General features: G+C 31.5%; 1 protein-coding gene across 1 annotated transcript in view; it reads left to right on the forward strand.

Moving 5' to 3' along the window:
• Window positions 1–13,135, forward strand: part of Oamb (Octopamine receptor in mushroom bodies) — a 147,579-nt gene that overhangs the window by 30,343 nt on the left and 104,101 nt on the right. The window contains exon 2 of the mRNA XM_085953724.1: window positions 11,554–11,790. Within this exon, the coding sequence (XP_085809850.1) occupies window positions 11,554–11,790 (237 nt within the window). The remainder of the gene's footprint in view (window positions 1–11,553; window positions 11,791–13,135) is intronic.

Raw genomic sequence — 13,135 nt, forward strand, 5'->3', positions numbered from 1 at the left:
GTGTAATATTTTATTATTTTTAACACAAAAAAAATTAATATTGTCGACTAAATTTGATGTTCTTGTAAGATATTATTTTTTTAATAAACATTTACTTTTGACTTAAACCAAAACTATTCAGATATTTATTTTGTATTACGTATCTTATGATAGAGTAAAGATATTTTAATTTTTAGTTCTAGGTACATACTGCAGAATATATTACGTTTCAGATAATTAAAAATTTACAAGACTTACATACTTATGTTTTAATTTTATCATATTTTAATGTATTAAAATTGGTCTTGCTTTGAGCTTTTCGGATTAAAAATGCTGCCTACCTAATAATTATAGAGGCGTTATTTAAAGCATGCGTTTTTATCGACACCAGAACATACGAGCATTGTTTCCTTGAATAAAATTATGGCGGGTCAAGCACGCGAATGTCGCGTTAGAATTTTCCCTTACAAATATTTTGAGTTATTGTCGGACCAAGGATTTTCGTGGAGTTTAATTGCATGGGGAGATACGCCTAATATACATAAATAAAGCATGGTGTAGCATACATTATTTCTAAAAAAACTATATTATGTATACTATATAATAAATAACAAATATTTATTTTACTTTTTTACATACATAAATGCATTAGGTAAAAATAACATGAATGCAGAAATTTCTTCGATCTGTCTTATAACCACAAAATGGTCCATACGTATTTTTTTATAAAGTATATAATTTACAATAAATTAATAATTGTAATTTGTCTTCTTGTCAATGCAACAATTATTAAAGAATGCAATATTCCTTTTAGAAATAACCAGTGAATTTAGTAAAAAAGATTATGTTGCACACAATATATTGTAAAATATATTCGAAGAAATGCATTATATTGTAATAGTAAGTAATTATTAATGAATTTAAATTATAATATTGTATAAGTATAAAGAACAGCAATGAGGAATGGAGATTTTGTAAATACTATACGTTTGTATATTCATTGACACTTAATAGTAATTAATTGTATAATTAAAATACAGTCGAACTTGGTTATAACGATCACGGAAATAGCGAGATCTCGGATGTAATGAGGAAACATTCGTTGATATTTTAGTTAATGATTTTCTCCATACATTTATTCACTTTTATAACGAGCTACTTCTCGGGTACATCGAGCAAAACTGTTAATGTGTCGATCGTTTAAAAACAACATTTTCGACCCTAAGCAATAAAACCTATCCGGGAAGTTAACTAGACCAATGCCACCGGTATTACGTTTTTGGCACTAATTAAGTGTCTAAGTACCTAATTGGTTTTCGCCGACAACATTGAAAAAGTATCCACGCATAAGGTTGAAATTGCATGTAAAAAATCCAAGCTTTGTGAAACAACTTCTTTTGAAGTTTATAAATGCCATGCTTGTTTGTTGGGATTTTTACGTTGGTTTTCAGATTTTTTATGTTATATGCTTACAATAAAACGTTAGGCAAAAATTTTTATATAACGATATAACGAGTAATGCTTATAATTAGCAAATTCAGTCGGTCCCATTTTCCTCGTAATAACCAAGTTCGACTGAACAATCCTACAATCAATGGCAGATTTAAAAATATATCCACGATAATAGTGAAAAACAAATTATTAAAGGTTACAGTTCATTGAAGGTCATTATCAATAACTTAGACTTTTTATAAGAAAAATATTAAAAATCATTTCTAAAATATGAAAATAAAACCATATTATACACCTCAAAGACCAATATTTTTTAATTTTACGGTAAAGACTTTCATAATACTAACGAAGCTTACAAGTGAAAATAACGTATAAAATAAATAAAAGCATTTTTTGTAAAATAAAAGCTCAAGCATTTTTACTGACATAATTGATAATTTTAATAGTATGAGAAAATTGCTAGACTGGAATATATTTCATTATCGCAAATCGTTAAAGAAACTTAAATTACTTAAATCATCCTCCCCTGAAGTATGTATATATGTATATTGATAGCACTTGAAAATTATTTCCATAGGTTGTTAAGTGGATACTGATTGTATTTTATGTCATAAAGTTATAAGGTAACAAAAAAATCATTTATATTATTGAACATAATACGTTAGCTTCATTATCCATTCAAAAGACATACTGAACATTATTTCTCTTTTTGATATCGTAAAATATTTTTTGATTTAACAATCGTTAAACTGCCAGTCACAAACAAGCCGTAAAGTTTTTTTTCTGCATTGTTAGAAACAACAGAAAGATTTTTATCAAGAGTCAAGACCAATTATTATTAAGGGAAGCATAAAATTTCAACTGAGCGATAAAACATCCAACAAAATTGTCGTTTTACGATGCCGAGCTTTCGGAACTCATCCCCCCACAATTAATTATTCTAATATCCCCTACCATGATTTCCAGATGAGAAATATTTAAGAAATTCAACGATACGAGACTTGCCTAATTGGTACTTAATAATTTATTGTATATTTTTTGCAAATATGTATTTTGACAAATTGTAAATATATATTTTTTATTGGCAAAAATATTTTTTTTCGCAAATTCACGCCAAATAAAATAATTTTAGGGAGTTTTCATGAACTTTCGATTTATTATTAAACTAACTGATTAATTTTACAAATTGGCATATAAAATCAAAATAACACCTATATATTATTATATATTATGATTTATAACGTGCATCATTAAAAATATTGGTAATATAGTAATATCAAAGCTCTATTGAATAAAAGTATTTAATGTTAAAAGAAAAATTAAAAATAATGAATTCTTATTCGAAAATTACTCCCATATATTCGAAAAAGTTTATTTAAATATATTTGAAAGATGTATGTATTCAAAAAAGTATTTTAAAATATTTATTTTTCTTTAGCTACAATTAATTATAATATTTCAAGACGCATATTATCGGAAATTATGTTAAATTACAGTTTTTGTATTATGTTACTAGATTAACCTAGATCCCCATTGGTACTAAATACAAGATGTATATATTTTTTCTTTATAGACAAATAATACTGAAATCTTTGAAATAAATATTTAAAATTAAAATAAATAATAATAATAAAATAAAAGTAAATATTTTCTCAATATCAAAGAATCAGAAGGTTACAGTCACACTATTCAGATATTTTTGACACTCAGTGACAGTTCATTGCATAGGCTACATTTTTGTGGGAGGCCTCCAAACCAATCTGTGATACAGACCTGTCGATATGTACATAAAACCACCGCTATAAATAATTATTTTTTTAAGATATAACAGATTTGTAATTAATAATGTATTTTGAGGCGCAATGGCAGTACCTAGTTTAATTAGTAATAGAATAGAAATAACCATAAACACCCAAGATTTTAGAAAACCACATAAATATATTGTGATCTACGCGTCCGGAAATTTGTACGAATGCGTATCATACATACTTCACCATGAAATTTTGTATCGGAAATATATGGTCGTATACACTCTAACCTCTTTGGGTCGTATAGTACTGAGATAAAATCATGTCTAAATACATCACGACTCTTGTCCGTTTACAGGAAACCAGCGGCAAACAAATTTTGAAAATAGCCGATATACTGAATTATTTGTTAGATTAGGTTAAGTTAGGTTAGGTTAGGTTTTCATTCTTGAATTCATGAATTTTGCCAAAATAGGCTATGAAAATTGGTGCGGTTCCCGCCTGGCTACCTATAAACTGACGTGAACCCAAAGCACCTACAAAATATGTTTCTAATAAAAACTACCGAAATACAAGGAAAAGACAGTAGAAAATAGGTATGTAATTAAATAAGAAATACAGAACAACGCGTATTTTTTTCATCTCGTTGCTATAGAGATGAGATACAAAATCTCACAGCAAACTGTGCTACGGTGAAATTTAATACGTATAATTTACAATATGTAACCTGTGATCTCACCGAGTCAAATTCGGAGCCTCCGGATGAAAGCGAGCGGCTTACGCACTAGACTGCGGGGCCGCCGTAATATTATACCAAAACATAAGTATTTTCTCACACTTTACATTATTATGAAATTACTGATGATCACCCAATTCGTTTTCATTTATAAAATAACAAGCTTTTCTTTTGTAAAAGCCTTTCCTTCATAAATCCATCGCTAAGGGTCATAAAAATTCGTCTACTTTCCGGTACCTAATGCGAGCTGGCTGAATCTTGATGTGGATCGCGTGTCAACTCCACATTTGGTAGAGACGGCTCAATGGTCAGGGATTGTGACCGCAGGCCGAATTTTTAGTGTCACTAATCGACGAACTTTGGGTTCTTTTCAGCCAAATTACAATGTTTTTTGAACCATAACAAACTTTGAAGCATTTTCCGCAAAGCTAAGGTAATGTAAACCTAAATTAAATTCACGTAGCTACATTATGTTTTAAGGTCAGCGTATCATTTTTACCTGCGAACGTAATCGTCATTTACTTTTGTCATCTTTAAGGAAAAAAAATACACTGAATGCAATCTAGACTACATTATAATAATATAAAAAAATATATAGTGAACGACATAATTGTTAAACCGAAGAAACAAATTCGTACAAATTTTAATATATTTGTCATATAACATGATTTGAAATACCTCAGATATATTATAATATATACTAGAGTCAATTTCGCATCCACAGAATTTGCGCTTATGTAGATTGAGCCATCTACGTCGTACTTACCTAATTACGACGAAATTAGATTTAAAAAGTCTTTACATATTTAAATATTTTTTGTACTTAATCATTATTCGATTTACCATTTTAAATTGATGGTTACATATATAATTAATCGACAAAGTATTCATTCTCACACAATGTAAACCTAGGTCTTTAACATGTGAAGAATTTTTAAAGTAAAATTCGTTAAATTTTAAAATGTTCAATTTGGTCAATCAAATAAGTAAGTACTTATGAAATTCATAAAATTTGAATGGCTTTATTATAAGCTATAAGTGGATAATTTTATTTTAATATCTTATATTTTTCTATTTATTTTTTTCACACTTAAATAAATATTTATTTTGTGGGTCTTGGGTGGGTTTTTGGGTCATTTATATTATGTGGGTTATTTTCTTACTTTGATATTTAATTCTATTTAATTAATTACAAAAAAACGTTTTATTTCCTCATTTTTTTAACATAATGGTGGTTTATCTTTTTTACTAAATATATAAATAAAATACACCAACAATAACTGAGCTGCTACGCGTCGGGCTTGTCATGGGTAATATCATGGGTCTCGGATTCGAATCTCGGGTCTGGAAAAAAATAACATGTTGTTTTTCGATGTTCTAATACCTATATTTTGCTAGATCTATTTCTCGTAAAATAAAAAAAAAGTATTAGAAAACTTCTTCGTATTGCGGCCCAGATCCACAAAGGATTATTAAGCCAATTGAATATTGCCTTTTGAACAAATAAAATTGGATCGTAATTAGAATAAAGTATCTAATAATATTATTATGTATTATACTAGTAGGGCTCTATCTCTTGGCTACTACGCAATGTTGGCTATCTCTTGGCTACTACCCCGAAACAGAGTTCTGTTAGTAAAGGTTTCAGATCGAAAGCTTTAGAAAGAAAAGGGTTTGTTTTTTTTAAGAATATTGTATGGAGACTCCAAGTTTGAAGTGCCGGGCCACCCCAAATTCAAATGAAATGTATCTTCACTGCTTTAGCACCTGTGTACCAAGTATCAAATCTCTGGGTATACGGAAAATAGATGAAAATTTAGCCTGAACTTAACACTAAAACGTTGCAGATTTTCGTTTAATAAGCCATTTATTTTATTCACCATTTCAAATAAGAACTAATAGTTAAATTCGTCTCTATTATGTAGGATGCCCGTAGCTTAATAAGTAAAATACATTGACGTGAATCCAGTGGTGCACGGTATTAAAAAAACGCTAGTAGGTATATTATATTAAATTTAAAATGTTTTCAAATCATTATAAAATTCGCGATATTTTTTTTACTAAATAAAAAAAATTCTTATGCCTTTCCATCGAATAATGTTTTGTTTTCAATTTTATTGTTTTGTCGAAAGTTACAATTATTATTAAGTATTCATTCCAGGTAAACTTTTAAAAAGTTTTTGTTGTTTTATAATTTTAGGCTTTCACGTCTCTTAATATATCGAGGGTCATATTATCTTTTATTTTACCTTTCCAATAGCGTGACTTAGGTACATTACAAAGCATTTGATCAGCTTTTGTGTGTTAGAGCCTGCTTATTAATTCTGATCCTAATGTTTTAATTCTGTAACTTTTAGACCATTTCTTACACAATTGAAAAGGTCCACATAAACCCAAATTAGTGGTAAAGTATCCTCTTAAGAATTCGCGCGCCTCAAATTCGAATTGTGGTCTGCCAAATTCACATAATATCGACATTAGATATCCATGATACAGCTTATAATTTCGTGAGTCCCGGGTTCAAATCCCCGATCTACCAAATTCACAAGTACGTTGTTTCTCAGTTTGTGTTTGGACCCAGAGTATGGAAGTTGAAAGTGTGGCTAACATCTATTTCTCGTAAAAAAATCTATTAATACAACCTTCTCTCTGTAATATTCACATATTATCTGAACCGTAATCTCATATAATATATTGAGCAAGTGAGTAACGTCTGTCTCTCATATAAAAATGGGAAACATCTCCATGATGCGACCAGCCGTTGGGTTATATTATACTCAATTTAAAAATAAATATTGTAAATTTGTATAAATGATTTTACTAGCGCATTGATTTTTGTTTATAGTGGGCGTTAAATAAGATGCAAATAATATTTAAAATAATGTGTACTTTAGATTCAGCTACTCATATTAAAATGTTGTTTTTATATAATAGATCTGAAGCTGGAACCTCAGTATTAAGGTTACATGCTTTACATATAAAAGTCACTCCTATATAATATTATCATTTATTATAATAAATACCATATACGGAAATAATATCAAAATTTCATTGAAATGATTCCAGAGCATTTTTTTGTTTTTGGTTCTTAACCAGTCAGGGGGGCTTAGTAGCTAAACTCCATTAGCTTGTCAGAACTCCAAATAATAGGGTGTGAGGGTCCTCATACGTCAGTTAAAATGAAAGAATTACTAAAGTCTTACCAACATTTGGTTGTTCCTATCAGTTATTTCGAACTGTTTCTACCAAGAAATAATACTTAAAATTAAAAAAAAAATCGGCATTATATGGCAAGAGGGAGGGGTTTAGCAAGGTCTCAAGGGGAAAGTCTCAGCACATTTTTGAAGGACGCTTCTCAGTTGTTATTAGAATGTATAAATTATCTGAAACAGGGAACCCAAAAATAATTAAATAGTGCTTTACTTTGGATGTGGTAGTAAGTAACATGTTTTAAATCACGGGTATAGATAGATAAATATTTTTTATAGTTACATCTATGGCATGTTAAACATTATAATTTATTAAGTAAATGAAATCCTGCTAATATTTTAGGATACCCGTTGCATTTCTTACGGATTATGGCCTGTGTCATAAACCGAGCCTGGCTCCAAAATCTTGGAACATGGCGACTGGCTATTATATTTCTATCTTATTAATCTTTTATGTGGTCTGAAACTAACATAACGTAGACACGTTGCGAGTGATTGAAAGCGAATGGATTAGCGAAAGCAAAGATCGAAGTATAGGAATAAATGTTACCCATTAGTAGTAAATAACTATAGGATCATTTTTCCTAATTGCTTCAATGTTGATCAATTATAATATTGCTTTAATCCACCGAAGCTTTGCTTATTAGTAACTAAATTAATGGTAACATATATTATGTAGTAATATTAACTAAAGTGAGCCTCCTTCCGGGAGTAGGTTAAAGCCGTATTTTATCTTATTTTGTTTAGAAATTATAACACTGAGAATTATAACAATAAGTATTTACCAATAATGAGGTAGCCAAATTTCAAGAAGACAAGCGATACCTATATTATATACCTGGTTATTTGAATTCGGTCTGCAGGCTCGGTCGTTAATACGTGTCCAGTGTATATCTGCTAGATTGCTTGAATATTATAAACTCTTACGCTGTACTGTTTTTATCTTTAATAAACACCGTTCTCCGCCATAATTTGTATAATTCCTGGTCTAAGCCTACACTGTAACCTTATAATACATAGTTGCCGGCTCAAAATTCCATCCCAAGGCCTTCCAACAGATATATACTAAACAAATCATATATTTTAATGGAATTCTTTCTGTAATTGTACCAGTTTAAACTTATTTATATCTCAGAAAACATTTCTGCAAATAGCATGGATAATACAAAATGTCTCAAGAACAAGGCTTATATAAGTTGTTTGACTAAAACAAAGGAAAGAAACCCACACTAAAAGAATAATAGCGTAATTTTTTTTCTTAACAGCACTAGACATCTAATTAATTTGGTGTGCTGAAAAAAACATGAACAAGTGAGTCTTAATTAACATGCCACTTAAGCGAAAATTTCAGCAATTTTCGGAAACTTTTAACATTCTTTGAAAATGGAAAGACCTTATGTAAACTTTTATTCGCCCTTAAATTGGCGCTAAACAAAATTGTTATATTGTTTATTTTTGTATTTGAAAACCGATTTTTTTAATAAGCCGATAAGTATATACTTAGGTTATATTTAGTCATTGTGACCAAGTTAATTATTGAACGTCAATTAATTATTTGTTTTAATGTTTCCTATAGTTATATTTTCTTCTAATATGTATTGTAAGTTACCAACGAATAACATTGAGATAGTCATAAAATTTTTCTTTCTGGGTACGTTATCAATTCAATCGCTGTCCACCTGAAGAGTGATTACTCTTATAGAACATTTTTTTTACTTTATTGTAGTTTTATTTACAATCCGTCTATATTTTCAAGTATTCATTTTGATATTCCCACCAATATCACCGGTTGTTCTGTGATATTCATGTTTATCATATTGTGGGACAGTTGTGATGTTTTATGATATATACTAGGGTGTATCATAATAATATTACCCTATTTGATGGCACCATATAGGTTCAAATATATTATGTTAGCATGGAACATGCCTTTGTCTTGACCACCCGGGTGGATTCGTTACGAAAACATCGCACAGGCACAGCGGTAACGAAAACGAAAATAAAGTCACGAAAGTAGCGCGCGGGACGCGCGTGGTTTTAGGGTTCAGTCGGCCGCAAACGGCGCTTTGGCAATGACGTGTGATCCGCGCCCCATAACCTCAATTTCTTCGACAAAATTGATTCAAAAAATTACATAACTTATTTCAGCTATCATAAACCCATGTCCATTACTTTTAACGATTATGTAGAGCAAAAATAAAATAAAACCATTTTACGTTTTCTTTCGAATTTGGACAACCAGCATTCAGAGACTCAGTAGGCAAAGCATGTTCCATGTTTAATAATTTTAGCCGTTAGGGCTTAAGTAACCATCATCTGAAGGGCCCAGAGTGGGTAAAGCCCTGCCTTTTTTTAAATAATATTTTTATTCTACAAATTATCTAATAATACCACAATAAAAACTGGTACTTTCTTAAATTTAAAACAAATATTTTACTTATTGGCTATAGCTGAGAATCCGATATGGATTTTGGCCACCTCCCGAAGAGGTTACAAACAGATTTTTTACGAGATGTTTTAGTAGACACTCGCCTTATACCCCTTTTACACATGCATGTATTTACTGCTGGCAGTACGTATTATCGCGGCAATAACAAGAAAATTTATGTGTAAACGTATTATCCTGCTGTTGCAAGATTGCATGCATCAAAAAAGTTCGGAACCTTCTGAATTTTCAAGCGACGGTTGGGATTTTTTCGATCTGCGCCTGCGCAGTAGAATGATAGTGATAACTTGCCAGCAAAAAATCGAAATACAACGCAGAAAGACTTATTTTAAGGTTAACCGATTTTTACGACCGGTCAAATAGCACTATAAAATGATCTGTCGCGTCTCGCTCACTCTTGAAGAATGAGATTGGAGAGACAGTCATCACTTTTACTTGTAAACATTTATTGTCACAATAGTTTAAAATACCCACTATTGCTGCCAGTAGATCCATGCACGTCTATAGGCGCTATTATTTTATAGATTCAAATACACATTGAAAAAATATCACGTGAATTACTACAAAATTACTAAATACGAGAATTTTATCGAAAATCGATTGCTTTATAAGCGGATTCTCTACCGTTCATCTGTCAATAGAATAGATTTTATATTACTAAATAAGAAACAAAATAAATTGAATAAACACAAATGTTCATGAACCGTACGTACTACTTGAGTACATGAATAGAAGTATTGAACATTTTGATGATATAACTAGTTAGAGAGAGTAAAGTGATAATGAGGGTGAATGAATCCGTGTCATTGGGCGTACTGGAGCTGCTCTGATTGTGACGCCGGATTCATACTAAACTTAGCCGGCTCGCACACCATAACTCGCCTCGTGTGTCTGACAGCCATACATCAAAACTTCCGAGACCGGCCAGCGAGTGTTGCATGACACAACCACGTACATATATCAAGCGACAGTCACTCGTAGCCTTCGAAACGTATTGATATGTGAATGCGGTGATCGGCGATATAGGAATGACCAATTCGTAGGTGTTTCTTTGTGACTTTGACCCTCCAACTCGGAGCCCGAGAAGGATGCAACATATCGATTGCAACATCCAGATGTTGTTTTCAGACGAAACAGTTACATTCGATAAATCTACGGAGCTCCATTTGGCAACGTGTGATTTGTTGTTTCGTTAAATAACAATGACGTCACATCGACGTTTTCGACACGTTTTTAGTCAAAACGAGTTCTGATATACAAACCGGCATACGTGTTGTTTCGTAATCCATCAGAAGCACATCGGAAGCCTATATTTTGTATGAAGGCATGCATACTATTCTGACGCCATCTGTTGTTACGCAAACTGCTAGACTCCGATCGCATCAGTGACCCCACCACTGTTCTGACGCGACACTCTAGTGTGAACGCCATTTTTTTCTTGTCTCTATAGACTGATGAAATGGTGTATGCATATTTTCTATGTCGTTCGTAATCATGAAATGGATATTTTCAAACTGTACCTTGTTCATTTCTTTCTTCATCGTCCTCGAGTTTTTTCATAAGTCTGTGAAATTCTCCTTTATTCCCTCTTAGTTTGTTTATGGGATGAAACCAATGTCTTCTTTTCTTCTTTTTTTACCCCATAAGTTGAGCTTACAGAAGAAATTCGAGGCTTTCTTCAAAATCACTATCTGAATCGGAATCTAACATTTTTCATCAGTCCTATCGTACCGAAAGCTACGACTGTAATGATTCAAAATAGCATCAGTAGGCATCACAATACGACACATCGATGTGCACGCTAGCAATAAAGTCAGAGCCCATCATAATATGACACGTAAGTCTAGTATGAATCCGGCTTAATGCGCGTGTGCTCTGTGCCGAGGCTCCCTACAGACTAAAATTTAGGCGGAACGCTAAAAATATACGGAATAGAATGATGTATAAAATCACGTGTGATTATTTTGTATGTATTTTTTTCAGGTGTGGATATTCGGAGATGTTTGGTGCTCAGTGTGGTTAGCAGTCGACGTTTGGATGTGCACGGCGTCCATCTTGAATCTATGTGCGATATCGTTAGATCGCTACGTCGCAGTTGCCCGCCCTGTTAGCTATCCCAGCCTGATGAGTAGGAAACGGGCAAAAGCACTCATTGCTGGGCTGTGGGTGCTGTCATTCGTGATATGCTTTCCACCTCTGGTCGGATGGAAGGATCGAGAGGTGAGTAACGAAAATGTTCTATTTTTTATCGTGAATCATTCATTTTCTTTATGACTGAATGCTGAACTTTATGTCAGACCATAATACCCTTCCCACCATATTATACTTTCTTTAGCACGTGTTTAAATTGTTTTTCCACACTCAATAATAATTAAAAATTATTTTAACCTCATTATATTGCAACCCATTTCTTATTATTTTTGTATTCCATAACTTTTACTGACCAGAACAGCTCCACTACCCCAAAGATCTTCTGTCATGTTTTTTTGAGGTCCAACTAATAGTAGAAATAATTATAAGATAAAAAGAACTTTTTATATACCACGTTTTTAAATTTTCTGTTGAATCATATAAACTTGACAATTCTATGTATTAATAATTTAGGACAAATAAGGCAATTGTCAACAAATCATTTTTTTGCTATTTTGCAATAAACAAACAAATATTATAGAATACTGAAATGTCATTTTGATTTCCATAGTAATGCACGTACCTGTAATAAAATATATAATATAAATAATTTAGTTGCTAGGACCATCCTCTTAGCAACCAATAATAGTGGATTGGATTACGGATTTCTTCCGAAATAACTTTTCATACAAAACAGAATTAACTGAAAATGAATTCGATTCTACTTAAAGATGGCTAAAAGTATTAAAAGAATGTATTAGCATCGTGTTCTGATATATTCTAAAAATATCAAATGTCTAGCTAGTCGGAAAGTTAGTTAAAAATCGATTGCAAGATTTGTACTGGATAAACAACCACCGGACAAACAAGAATACGAGCTAAGAAAAACGTGGTAAAAATCAGTTGCATCTTTTCCCGAGTCTCTTTAGCAGGTTGGGAGCCTTCCATGCCCTTTTCATACTTTGACTTTCGTGGTGACTACCAATTTCTCCAAAGTATTGTCATTCCTATGGATAATCGATTAAACTAGATATCATTCAGTAAATGTTCTAGGTCTGATCTTCAAACCTTGTGTAACATAATATGCGTGATGGTGTTTGACATCTATATTCGCCTAGTGCTTTCAAATAAAAATTACATATTGGATCTGTATACCTACTTATAAAAAAATATTACATTTTTAATTTTCTTTCACTACAATATAAAGTCAAAAGATATTAGTTAAAATACATAATGAACGAGTGGCAGAATTTTAAATTGCAAAGCCGTGGCTCACGGGTTTTTCGCCCCTCACCAAAATGACATACATAGATTGATGTTGTTATATAGTTTTGGATCCAAAACATCATTTTAATAGGTTAAGTAAATAGTTAAGTTTTTTTTGTAAAGAATCTGTTTAAAGTTATACTACCTACATTTTTAATGGAAGGTAGAT

Source organism: Rhyacophila brunnea, unplaced genomic scaffold (genome assembly GCF_057557595.1).
Source record: "Rhyacophila brunnea isolate RB1 unplaced genomic scaffold, BYU_Rbru_1.0 scaffold_4, whole genome shotgun sequence".
Taxonomy (NCBI): Eukaryota; Metazoa; Arthropoda; class Insecta; order Trichoptera; family Rhyacophilidae; genus Rhyacophila; species Rhyacophila brunnea.